General features: G+C 48.0%; 1 protein-coding gene across 1 annotated transcript in view; it reads right to left on the bottom strand.

The window, feature by feature from the left end:
• Positions 1-443: 443 nt before the first annotated feature.
• WNT2 (Wnt family member 2) overlaps positions 444-12,318 on the bottom strand; it is a 45,185-nt gene continuing 33,310 nt past the window's right edge. The window contains exon 5 of the mRNA XM_040644072.1: positions 444-4,886. Coding sequence (XP_040500006.1) covers positions 4,657-4,886 — 230 coding nt within the window. The 3' untranslated portion in view covers positions 444-4,656. The remainder of the gene's footprint in view (positions 4,887-12,318) is intronic.

Raw genomic sequence — 12,318 nt, 5'->3', positions numbered from 1 at the left:
GGCAAGGGATCTTGTATGTTTCTAATCAAGCTGAAAAAATACCATTTCAGCCAAAAGCAAGCACTTACATGGAGTGTAATAATTCAGAGAGGTCAACGAGGGTGGGTCTAGCTGCTGTGGAGACACACTGAATTTAAAAACAGAGCCAAAGCGTGCTGGCACCTAGAGAGGGTAGGCACTTAAATGGCAACACAGGGTGAAAATGCAGAATGATTTCTCAATCAGGAATATAAGCCTTACCCGTGAGCTCACAAGAGTATTTATCAGTAAGGGAAGCCAACTGGCTTCCCTGAAAATCTTCACAAACTTGAAAGCCACCTCTTGATGAGGTTGTGTAGGAAGCATATTCCTGAGGAAGACAAGGGAATAATTCCCATAACCTGCAGGGATTTCTTTCCACCAGAAGTTTGGCAAGACTATCACAAGTTTAAAATAACAAAGTCAACACTGAAAATTCACTTTATTATGTTTTGATTTCGCGAAAGATGTAGACTTGTAAATAACAATAGTTCTTTGTAACAATCTGCGTGACACTTTTATTAGCTCGTGGAAGTGGGAGGTTTGGTTAAACAGGAATCATGTGAATATCAGGGGAAGAAAAACTACAGTTGGAACAACTATGATTTAGAAAAATAATAATCATGTTGGGCTTTGCAAACCACCTGTCACCTTGCTGATCCCCTGAAAAATGTAAAGAACATTCTCATGGATGAGTGAAAATTTTCTCTGCCTAGGTAAGGAGAAGGTCAAAATAAGCACGCCCTTGTGAGCTTATACCGGTGGATTGTTTTTCAGAAGGTCAGCACAGACCTAACAAGAGCAATTTACCAGCTTTGGAATTGGCGAGGTTTATTTGTTAAGAGTATGCTTCTTACTCTTAAGATAAGGAAACCCAGGTTGAAGTACAGTAAATAGACACAAAAGAATGGTTCTGGTCGATTGGACACCTCTCTGAGCCTTTATTTGGAGAGCAGGCAAGACGGGGAGATGAATGTTCTTCAGCTGAGCGAGACACCACCAGCCCCAGGCTAGCCTTTAATAAATGAGCAGTAATAACAATATCTTGGCCTGAAAACGCCAGCGAGGACAAGTGCATGTACGGTCGTGTTGGGTGCCTCCGAGGGAGCCCTGCTTTAGGTTTTGTAGAGCTGATGTGAGATCCCTTAATAGATTAATCAGGCTGAGAAATGTCAATGTGAAGCTAGATTTTCTGACTTTAAAGCTACTTTCTTTGAAAAAGAAATGTGATACCTAACGTTTTCGAGCTTCTTGATAACTCCAATGGAAAGGAATATGGTTATGACAATCGAGAACATCTCTTGACATCAACCTTGGAAGCCTCGTGCAGAGCTACATGACAGGTACGACAGGTTCGGGGAACGTGAGCGATGGCCTGAGGCCCTGCCCCTCTAGGTCTCCTGGTGTCTTGGGAAGTAGGTGCTGGGAAGGGACAGGGAAGCAACAGTGGAAGGCAGGGCAGAGGTTACCCGCGGGAGCTGAAAAAGCCGCTTTGCGCTGTCACCAAGCTCAGCCAGTCACATGGCAACAGCCACCTGGCTCTTCCCCTTCCCATCACCCGACCCCATACAGAATATATTGCCATTTGGTAGATCCTTCAGGGATGTTCCTTTCAGTCTGGCAATATCCAGATTATGTTGGGGCCTCCCACCCGGAGGGGCAAAGAGCCCTGGCTGAGTGTGGTCATGGCACTTAGGGCTTTTATGTGGGAGCCTGTGTGTGAGAGGCTGTCCGAGGTGTAACCGGGATGCACCCTGACCAAGCATGCTCACAGAGCACAAAGATCAGTCCAGTCCAGTCTTCCAAACTGCAGGCCAGTGTAGGGAGGCACGTTTATTTTGAAGAAGACAACTCATTTGTTAAGAGTCAGAGTCGGGTGCAGATGATATCTTTATTGTAGAAAACTCCGCTGAGATGGTCAAGCTCTATTGTGTTGGAACTTTTTCAGCGATTGCAGAACATTAATGGGCAACCCCTGGGGCCTAGAAATCTTTCTTTTATCATAAGATTTTCATTGAGAGGGAATTTGTAAGGGATCTGAACTAAATGGATTCTTTCATTTTGTTTTGGGTAATGGGTGCCGTACATTCCCTTAAGAGCCTCAGATAATCAAGAGCTCAGTATACCCTAGAATCAAGGCCTATTGATCCTCAACCAAACCCTAAAGAAAAGGAGTTGGAATTTATCTTCAGCTCTTTTTAAATTTGTTTTCCCCAAGAGTGGAGATTTCCTCTTTCAGAAGTAAAAGCAGATAAAAATACTTCATTCTCTTATCACGCCCTCCATGATGACCACACCCACTGCCACTTGCGATGGCTGCCGTAGTCTCCCTTACAGATCAGAAAAGTTAACTCAGGTTTCTATATGGATATGCCCTGTGCCCTTGCTCCTTATCAAGAACGATGTATCTCAGCATGAAATGAAAGTCAGATCAAAACATCCCAACAATTAAAAGAAATCATGACCATCCCCTTTGGATGCTAAAATGACTTAGAATCCACTTGGGTTAATTTTGAGACAAACTAGATAAAGTGCTTGGCTTTCCTGATTCCTCTGTTTGCAATGGAGATTGGGGGCAATTGCAGTAAGTGCACACAGGCTTTCACCCCTCTTGGTCTCAGCTGCCCCAGATACAAACTGGAGGGAGCTGAGATGTCCTCTTAGATCCTTTCCATTTCTAAATACACTCGTGGATTTATGATTTCATAGTTCATCCAGCAGGCTAATGGCTGTGGGACCACTGTGCAAGTCCCCTCACCACCACCCCCAGAAAGGCATTCACAGGCAGCTGCAGTGTAACTAAGACAGCCCACCTGCCCAGCCTTCCCACTCGCCCCCAAAGGCCCACACTGAGCTCAGAGCAACTGTCCCGCTCCACTCTTCCCACCTTCTGAATCCATAGGATAAAAAGAGGAAAGAGCTACTTTGGAAAAATCAGATGACAAATTTTGGGGTTTGGGAGTGAAAGAAAGGAGATGAATTCTGTCATTTTGATGAGGGCTAGGAGGCAAGCAATAATTCTGACAAAGTACTCCGGCAGGCTATTGTCCGTGAGCTTCAGTCTAGATGTCCTGCTGCAGAGCAAGGACGGAGAAACTGAAGACCAGGCTCTCAATGAGTGAGCGAGTATCAGTCACTGGACACCAGATGCATAGAATAGAACATCATCTTAGTAAATGTGAAGAGACCACATTGAGAACCAGAACCTAATTGTACCGACGGGATGAGACATAACTTCAGATATTTCGCCTTTCTTTCATTTAATATACGAAATGGGGCGGCAGCGTCTGTATTTTCCTTGGATGTCATCTTTTGGCTCATGGCCAAAGCCAGCCATAATTTGCATGTTGATGTTCCCATAATTACAGCTGGGTCCATAAAATATAATCTCCAAATGATGATTTGTTTGCAATATAATATACTAGGGTTGCCAACTTTATAAACAAGGCTCTGTGTCATTTGCTCTAAGCTATGGTGTCTTGTCATCTTGTCAGCCTCAGATGAACACAATTCAATATGACAGCTCTTTCAAACGTGCTTGAAGGGTGATGGGTACAGCTGATGCGCTTGGCACATGTGGCCAACTCGTTCTGGGCATCTGTTCATGGTGAAGGCTGTCCAGGCGTGACTTAGCTCTGGAAACCTCTCTGTCAGCATGCTGGTTCCCTGATCTTGTCATCCTCAAAGTTTTCTTTCTCAAAGCCATTTCAACTACAAAATTCCAGGGGTCACATGCATCATACCAGATAGGAATTTTATTCCCCCTTTTCTTCCTTATCTGTACAGACATGTTTTCTGATATTCCACTCACTAAGTTATTTTTCTCCATCTTCCCCCAATAGATACAGAATACTGCCAGATCATCAATCTTCTTTTAAATTCCTTTCAGATCCTAAGAAGGAAGTCTCCTTCCCTAAAGCTTCTTTATATCAAGCAGACAGTAATGCAAAGCAAGTCCTTTCTGAGGCTCTTGCTATTGTAAAGATTCCAAACTGTACCGAAGGACACCGGTCCTGTCTGGTCACACCAAACTTTAATATGGCAATAAATGCCTTGAAAAATATGCATTTAAACCAAAAGTTCATTGAAAGCCATCGTTCTCCAGGCAATTACCAATCAGCCCTGGAGGGGGTGGCTGTGAAAATCACTTGATCAGGCAAAAGCCTTGCTTGGTCTTTTCAAGATTTAAAGTTAATTCAATGGCAGTTGGTCCTGCTGTCTTTACCCTCCAGAGAGAAGTATAGAGTTTGGTAACTGTGAGCATTTATTGTGAGACACAGAAAAAGCTCCTTTGGGACACTCTTTTCCCCTCTGGCCAAGTGCTCCAGAAAGAGGAAACGTCTAGGTGGGTGGAGACGGGGATCGGCCCCCCGTCCCCCCCTTTCCCTCCGAGCTGTCTGTCCTGACAAGGAAGAGGTGTGCCCCCAGAATGCTGGCAGTCGGGGAGGATAAGGCATGCTTTATGTGCGGCATGTGGCCCCCGTCCTGTGGCCCCCGCGGCGGGAGAAGGAGCTTCTGTTGAGACAAAGGTCACATGCCTTAGGAAATAGCTCCCCGAGAAAACCCCGAGGCCCAGTGTCCTTGCAGACCGGCCAGAGTCCTTGCAGGAGGGCAGGTGGGCGGGGCCTTCCGCCGGCGTCATGTGGGAGCCGCCCAGTCAGCGCTCTTGGGGGCCTTGCACGTGTGCACGTCCAGGGCCTCCAGACAGTCCTGACAGCGCACGGCACAGCACCAGTGGAACTTACACTCGCACTTGGTCATCCGGGTGACGCGGGAGGTGTCATAGCCTCTCCCGCAGCACATGACTTCGCAGCTGTCCATGCCACGGGAAGTCAGGTTGCACACGCGGCCTGCTGTCCCCGGGGAGCCTGGAAGACAATTGGGGGAGGAGTCACTGAGAAAGCGTGGGCGGAATACAATACGCCTCAGGAGGGGGAGAATCCCTCCTCCAAGATGGCGCCCGGCGGCCCAGGCCGGGTCTGTGTTCCCTGGCACCGGCCGCAGCGAGTGTAGCCGTGCCCACGGGGCCAAGTCCGGGAAAGACGGATGCGGAACTTTGGACCTGCCTTGGGCAACTTAACTCTAGTGCTCCCACTTTTGAGCTGGATAAACGTTTCAGTTAACACCTACCCAGCCTTGGATTGGCGGACCGCTGAATGGGCAAGGCCAGATCAGAACGGAAGAAGGATCTATCCTAGCTCCCTCTCACCTGCCCTCAAACCACATCAAAGGAGCAGTGACCCAGCTTAGTGCTCTCAGAATTCATCAGGGTGTGGAACCCTCAAAGGGAGGGGATTCTGTCTCCGCAGACCTGACGACGCTGCCTTATTAGAAGGAGGCGAGAACTCTGGCACTGAAGGGGAGGTGTGTAAGACCCCGAGGAGGAGGCAACACCAGCTGCTTTACCTCGAGCGCGGCTGTCCAGTGGGCCATCTGGATGTGCGTGAGGCTCCTGGTCGAAGCCAGGATGCTAAGCCTTCAGTGAACGGAACTGGCATAAAAACCTGCTAGGAGCTACCAGCAGAACATTGTCTTAGTTATGTAAGGTAAGGTTTCCTAAATGGCAATTCATTTTTATGTATTTGTTTTTGAAAAAGCCTGTCAAAGGTACGATGCCTCTTCACATGTTCTATTCCCAGGGAAGCATCCAGAATTCTTGTACAAGAGCATTATCAGACAACAGAACAAAGTGTAGTGGGCCTTTGTGGAGCGTTAGCTCAGCCCACAGGATCCTTTCTGCTGCTTTCTCTGGCACAGAAACGGGCACTTGGCAGCCATGTTGAACAACATCAGCTGCTCTGCTGGTGGCAGGTGATTGGACAGGTGTGGGGACCTGGCTCGTGCTGGCCAATCAGGTAGATTTCCCTGGGGATTGGTGGTTTTGCTGGAGCTAGGCGTTCTCGCCAAATAGACATTGAGTAACCACTGGCAGCCATGCGGTGTGTAGGCAAGTGGTCTACAGAGAGAGAAGAATGAGGCAGATGTGCAGAGACAGCGAAGAGAGAACATGGAGAGAGGATGCTGCCCAGATCCTGGACTGTCTTCCTGAAGCTGCTTCCATATCTCCCCTAGGCCTGGCTGCGTTCCAAACTTTGGGTTCCTAGAGATTCTGTATCCTTACTATAAATTTCCCCTTTCAGCTTAAACCACTTCGGTTTCTATTACTTGCAATCAGCAATCCTAAATAATTGACAAACTGAGAGAAGCTAAGCTCTGTATTTAAAAAAAAAAAAAAATGTCAGGATGAAAAAGACAGTGACTTTATTCATTTTTAGTTCCTCTATCATTTAACAAGGAATTTCTCCTGCTTCATAACTCCTGTCCTGCCTCGTGACTCTCTGTTTATCACAATCCAAACTGTGTTCCAATTATCTACATAAATGTCATGTTGCCCTGCCTGTCAAGAATGACCCGGGAAGCAGCCAGGTTCCAGCAGGGCGTGGGGTGGAGAGGAGGAGAGGGGTGGGCAGAACTCATTCTGCGTGATCAGGCCCCTGACAGCAGGAAGACAGGCAGGGGATTTCATGATGACAGGAAGGATGACAAAGGGCTGGGGTCAGGGTGGAGGGGGGGGTCAGCCAGGGATGGCCGGGAGCCTCTATGGTGCTGAAGAAGCACACAGTTAGAAGAGGCAGCAGCTGGGGCTGGACTCGGGTCGATGGTCAGGACAGGGCTCAAAATTACTGACTGGACAAGAAGGACTGACCACCAAATACCGCCTTTTAACAGCATGCCCATTATTTCATTCAGCAAACATTTAATGAACACAAATTTGTAAGACACTGTGCCGGCTGTTTAGAGTTTTGGGTAGTGGTGGTGGAGAAATAAAATAATTAGAATTCACTTCCTAGTCTCTGAGAACTCATACTATGATGAAGAGATTAATATGTAAAGAGATACCTCCAGTACTTCAAGATAACCATTCCATTTGCTGAAGACCAGATTCTCTAACCTCCAGGAGAGTTTTGTGCAAAGCACCACTGCAGACAAAGCTCACGATCGTAGGATGAGGTCATTTAGAGCTTGGACACATCAGGGTTCAAGCCCTAGCTTTTGCCATCTAACAGCTACGTGACCTTGGGCAAGCTATTTAATGTCATTAGGTGTCAGTTTCTCCCCTTGCCAAACTGGGATGGAAATGGAGTTCCTTCCTCACAGGGCTGCGGTGAGGCGGGAATGAGATCCTGCATGAAAAGCACCTGGCAAATAAGGGCTCAATTAATGTCACCCTTCCATTCATTTAGCTGGTGTTTATTGAGTGACTACTATGTGCTATCACAGTTGTGGGAGCCTGGGATGTAGCAGAACAAAATAAAGATGCTGCCCTGAGGAGCTTGAGTTCTAGAGGGAGTGAGCCAAACCTATTATAATAATGATGAGTGCTATTAATATCGGTAGCAGCAAACAGGATCAGAAAAGGAGCTGTTAACAGCACAGTTTTACAGAGGCGGCATCAGAGATAGGATGGAGGGGAGAAGTAGAGGATCTGAGGGGAGAAGGGGGCGAAGGGCATCCCAGGTAGGAGAGAAGCTGTCAGCAGACCCCCCGGGGCGTGTCTTCGGGCCCGCAGAGTGGACGGTGGCACAGGCGCAGGGCAGGCAAAGGGCCCGGAAAGGGAGCCGGGCCCCGGTCTAGGGCCTTCCTGCCTTGCTACAGTTTGGGTTTTATTCCATGATGAGTGGCAAGCCTGTCCAGATTTGTAATCAGAGGAAACCGCGTCGGAATGACAAGTCTGAAACGGCTTCTTGGGACAGGGAGGTATCCTTGAGGCAGCTGGATTCGTCCAGGAGATAATGAGCGTAGGACAAATACGTGATGGGGGAAAGGGGGAGGATCACTAGGACTTGGGGACTCACTGAATTGGGGGGAGGGGGTCAAGTAGGAAAAGACTGAAAACCATTCACTTGGCTCAACACGAAGGAGGTAAGCGGTGCCCTCCGACGAGAGCGGCTCCAGCAGAAGCACACGATGCGGCAGCGATCGCGGAGTGGATGGGGGCGAGGGTAGGCGGACACGGAGTGTGGCCAGTTTCCAAGAAGCTTGGTGGCAAAGCGGATGAAAGAGCATGGCAGCAAGGCGTGATTAATGAGACCGAGGTGGGACTTGAAGGTTATTTTAGGCTGTGAAGTTTCTGGGTGGTTTGTTATGCAGTAGTACACATCTGACACAGTTCAGCAGGTTCTAATTAGATAAAGTACAAAGGTGGAGAAAACCAGTCCGTGCTATTAGAAGTCCGAGTAGTGATTTCCCTTGGGGAATAGTGAAAAGGGGCATGAAGGAGGCTTCTGGAATGCCAGTCCTCTTCAGGTCTTGGTCTGGGCATAGATTATATGGGTGTGTTCACTTGCGACCATTCCCTGAGCTATACATGTGGTGTGCACTTTTCTGTATGTGTTTTATGTTCCAGTAATGAGAAGAAGAGAGAGGAGTCCACATAGGCAAAACCAGGAAACCAGCAAAACTCTGATATGTGAGGAGCGGAAAGGTGTTTAACCTGGCTGGAAGGCAGCATTCAAAGGGGAGCGTGGCAAGAGGTGAGGCAGGAGAGGCGGGCAGACGCCAAGACATGGAAGGCCTTGTGGGACAGGTGAGGGCATTGACACTTTAACCCCAGGACAACGGAGTGCTACCGAGAGTTTTTACTCAAAGGGGGCTACGGTGGATTTACATTCAGAAGACTCGCTGTGGGTGCCGGGGTCGGATGGATCGAAGGGGGCCAGGGTAAACTCAAGGAGCCAACTTAGAGAGTGGTAAAGTGCCCTGGGCAGGGCACAGGGTGACCAGGACAAGGACAGTGGCAGTGGGGGGAGGGTAAAAGAGGTTAAAGGGCTTGGGGGATGTGGAGGAGGCAGGACGGGAAGGACACGGAGGGTGAGGGTCAGGAAGCACTCCCAGGCTTCTGGCGCGAGTGACTGGGTTTATGCTGGTGACCTTCCTTGGGGTGGGACACCGGGGAGAGGCAGGCTTTGAGCCGAGATACTGAGTTTTGTTTTCAGCACATTGGCTTTGTTGTTGACAGTGGGTCCTCCAGGTAGAAACCTTCACTGAAAATACTCTTTGGGACTCAGGAGAGAGGTCAGCACGGAGGTGCAGAGTGGGAAATCTTTACCTCAGAGGTGGCCACTGAAGCCAAGGTGCAAATTCGACCCCCAGCGGGTGTGAAAAGCACTGTCACCTGCCACCCCAGAGGCCACCCTGAATTTTCACCTTTTTGGGGTTTTTCCATAAACCCTGCACACCCATAAGCATTCTTCACTTCCACCAATATGCATTCATTAAAATATGAATACACGCAATTGGAATTTTCTCTCCCCCTTGGTGTTGGGGGTGGGGAATGAAGCTAGGACAGGGAGGTGAAGAGTATCATTACCAAATCACCCTGTGGGCTTTTTACCGACATCAAACTTGGTGACCTTTCCCCAGTGGCCTGAAGCCTAAGGAGGTCCCGAGCTGGTGGTCTGACTCAGCCGCAGCGATGGTTGGGGTGTTTTTTTCCGTCAGATGCAAAAAATTGAACCGGACTCTGTTTGAACAGCAGGAGGGCTCGGTGAAGTGACCTCAGCACCATCAAAACTCTGAGAGAAGTGGGCAAAGTGTGGCCATTGACAAGAGCTTAACTCAGAAGTGGTTTCAGTCAAGGAAACAAAGCCTCCGGCTTTGAGATCTCAGTGGCTCAGCGTTCTGTTACAGAATGCCGGAGAACACCACTCTTCTGAACATACCACTCTCCACTGGCCGCCCAAACGGGGAGTAATGAGGGCCCAGAAGAAGGAAGATGAGAGGGGTTTTTGAAGATTGAGAGCCAGTGATGTGAGAATAGTGGTGAGGTCACAGTTTGGAGGGGGAATGGCCCCCCTCTGAGGACCCCAGGCTCCCAGGAATGTGCCAGCCGAGAGGTTCAGGGCAGGCTCTGTCATCTGGGGAGAGGACAAGGCTACAGGACGTTGGACTACAAATTGGCCCTTCCTTTGGGGTTTGGATCTAATTAGATTTAATGACAGACTGTAGGGCAGGAGGGCAATTTTGACACCTGCTGTCATTTGAGCAGAATATAGACCCATTTCTTCAAAACCCTGAAAAGAACATTTCTAGTTCAAGGATGCAGAATCTATACAAAATTTGCTGGCATTGCTTTCCTTTACTGGAGTTATAATAAAGCCCCATTATTAATGACAGCAGAAGGGCTCTACTGTCTTAGGGACCTCCCACTATCCTTTCCAAAGCAGAAGGCATCACTATTATTCTTAAAGTAAGGAGATAAGAATCAAGACTATAAATGTGTGTGTGTGTGAGAGAGAGAGAGAGAGCACGTTGTGAAAGGGACCCTCTGAGTTTTATGATCTTCCTGCTTATTTAGTTCTAAATATTTGAGACATACACTTTTAGATCTTTTTTTTTTTTCCCCAAATACTATACCTGTTCATTAACTAATGAGTCACTCATTCCTGCCTGGGCCACAGCAGGAACGACCAGGTTAATAAAGCCAGCTCCACCTGTCAGCCCAAAGCCCATGCCTCCTTGCCTTTTTCCTCTCTTCCCCTGATTCTTCTTGCTTCCTTCCACTCTGCCTTCTTTTCCATCCTCTTTCTCTTCTTTTTGTTCATAATTGGAGATAATATTTATGGGGCACCGACATGTGCTAGGCCCCATGAGAAGCATTTTGCCTGTATTATCTCATTTAATTCTTGCAAGCTTAGAAAGTAGGTAGTGTTGTCCCCAGTTTGGAACTGAGGGAATGGAGGAGGGTAAGTAACTTGCTTGTGATCACACAGCTAGCAGCTGGCAGGTCAGGATTTGAAGCCAGGCTTTCGTGAGTCCAGAGCTGAAGCTCCTGACCACTGTGGCATGTGTCAGGGAGCTCCGTCCCGCAGCCCAGCCAGATGCCAGGAAACCGAGCCTTAGCACCCTTCCTGCTCTCTCCCGTCATTATTTTATCAAATGAAGAACTTGCAAAGGTCCTGACATGCGGTCTTTTTGGAAGCGACCTTTTCCTCCAGCATATGCTACACCATAGACAGTGAAGACCCCTGCAGTTACCTGAGAATGAGGAAGGCTAGTTAGCGTGGTGTTAGTGGCTTACACTGTATTGTCCCTGTACTGATATGCCCATCGAACTCCTGTCCCCTTTTTGAGGGACGAGACTAATTTCTTTGCAATACCAACATGCACACCTCCAAAACAGTTACGTGTCCTCAAGGCAGTTTTAATTTATGTCACTGGTGGGGCCATGGCTGAAAACGTTGGGAAGAACTCTTGCTAAGCAGCACTTTCTGGTTCAGGAAAGCCAACAGCACCAATTTGCATCTCACCGAAAATAGCATGTCTTAGCCTGATCACTCACTTAATTCTACCCTGGACTTGACTTTAAGATTTGCTGAGACATTTCCAAAACCCAATCTTTCTAGGTCAAATATTTGCAACATACAGTATCTACAAGAGCATGTGTAGGCTGGCTTTACAAATACTTCAAAGGAAATTTTAAAAATATTTAGAGTAATGGCCCTATCACTCTTTTCCCAAAGCAGTATGGTAAGAGGATAAACACATATTTAGATGCTTCACATTTATTTATTTTAAAAATCCTTCATGGTTATTTATAATGTTATCTCCTACTGTACTTTGATTTACTCAGTTTACTTAAGATAAGTTGCAAGTCAGAAGCTCTTTTCCCTGACTTCCCTTAGGTTTAGCTTTGTGAAATGTGCCCTGATGTGTGGCCTGTCTGGGTGCAGATCCCAGTTCCCAGAGTGTGGCAGACTCAGGCTCCGTGAACCCAACTTGCTTCTGTCACCGTCACACCGCACTCTTACGAGATTATCTGCGGAGACTCCGTGTCCGGAAGACCCAGGCAGTCTGTGATGTCTATGCCGTGGGAAGGTGTGAGTTCCAGCCAGATCCTCCTTTCTCCTCCCCACAAGTGTTGTCCTCACCCTTCACAGAGATCAAATTTGCATGGGGAAGAAGGAGGATGAAGAATTGGTGTTTCTAAGTCACATAAGTTGGGACCATTGAACACACTTTTGGTGGGGCAGTGCCACGGGAACTTTACAGAATCGAGCATCCCTTCCCTAGAGCTATAAAATTAATAATGGAGTCAGGGTTCCCAGTGCAAAAACATTTCTGTCTCCACCGACATGCATCTTCCTGACAGCAGAGGAGGACGGAGAGCTTTTGCTAATAGTTCCCAGACTCACACCTCTGGGACCTTGGAGGAAGGGCGCTCTCTCGAGCACTCTTTCTCTGTGGATGGGCCTGTGTCTTTGGAAATTCCTGCCACTCCAGGCTGACAGAAGCCCATAT

The sequence above is a fragment of the Ursus maritimus genome, unplaced genomic scaffold (assembly GCF_017311325.1).
Source record: "Ursus maritimus isolate PB19 unplaced genomic scaffold, ASM1731132v1 scaffold_3, whole genome shotgun sequence".
NCBI classification, from domain to species: domain Eukaryota; kingdom Metazoa; phylum Chordata; class Mammalia; order Carnivora; family Ursidae; genus Ursus; species Ursus maritimus.
This window is presented reverse-complemented; position numbering and strand designations above follow the sequence as displayed.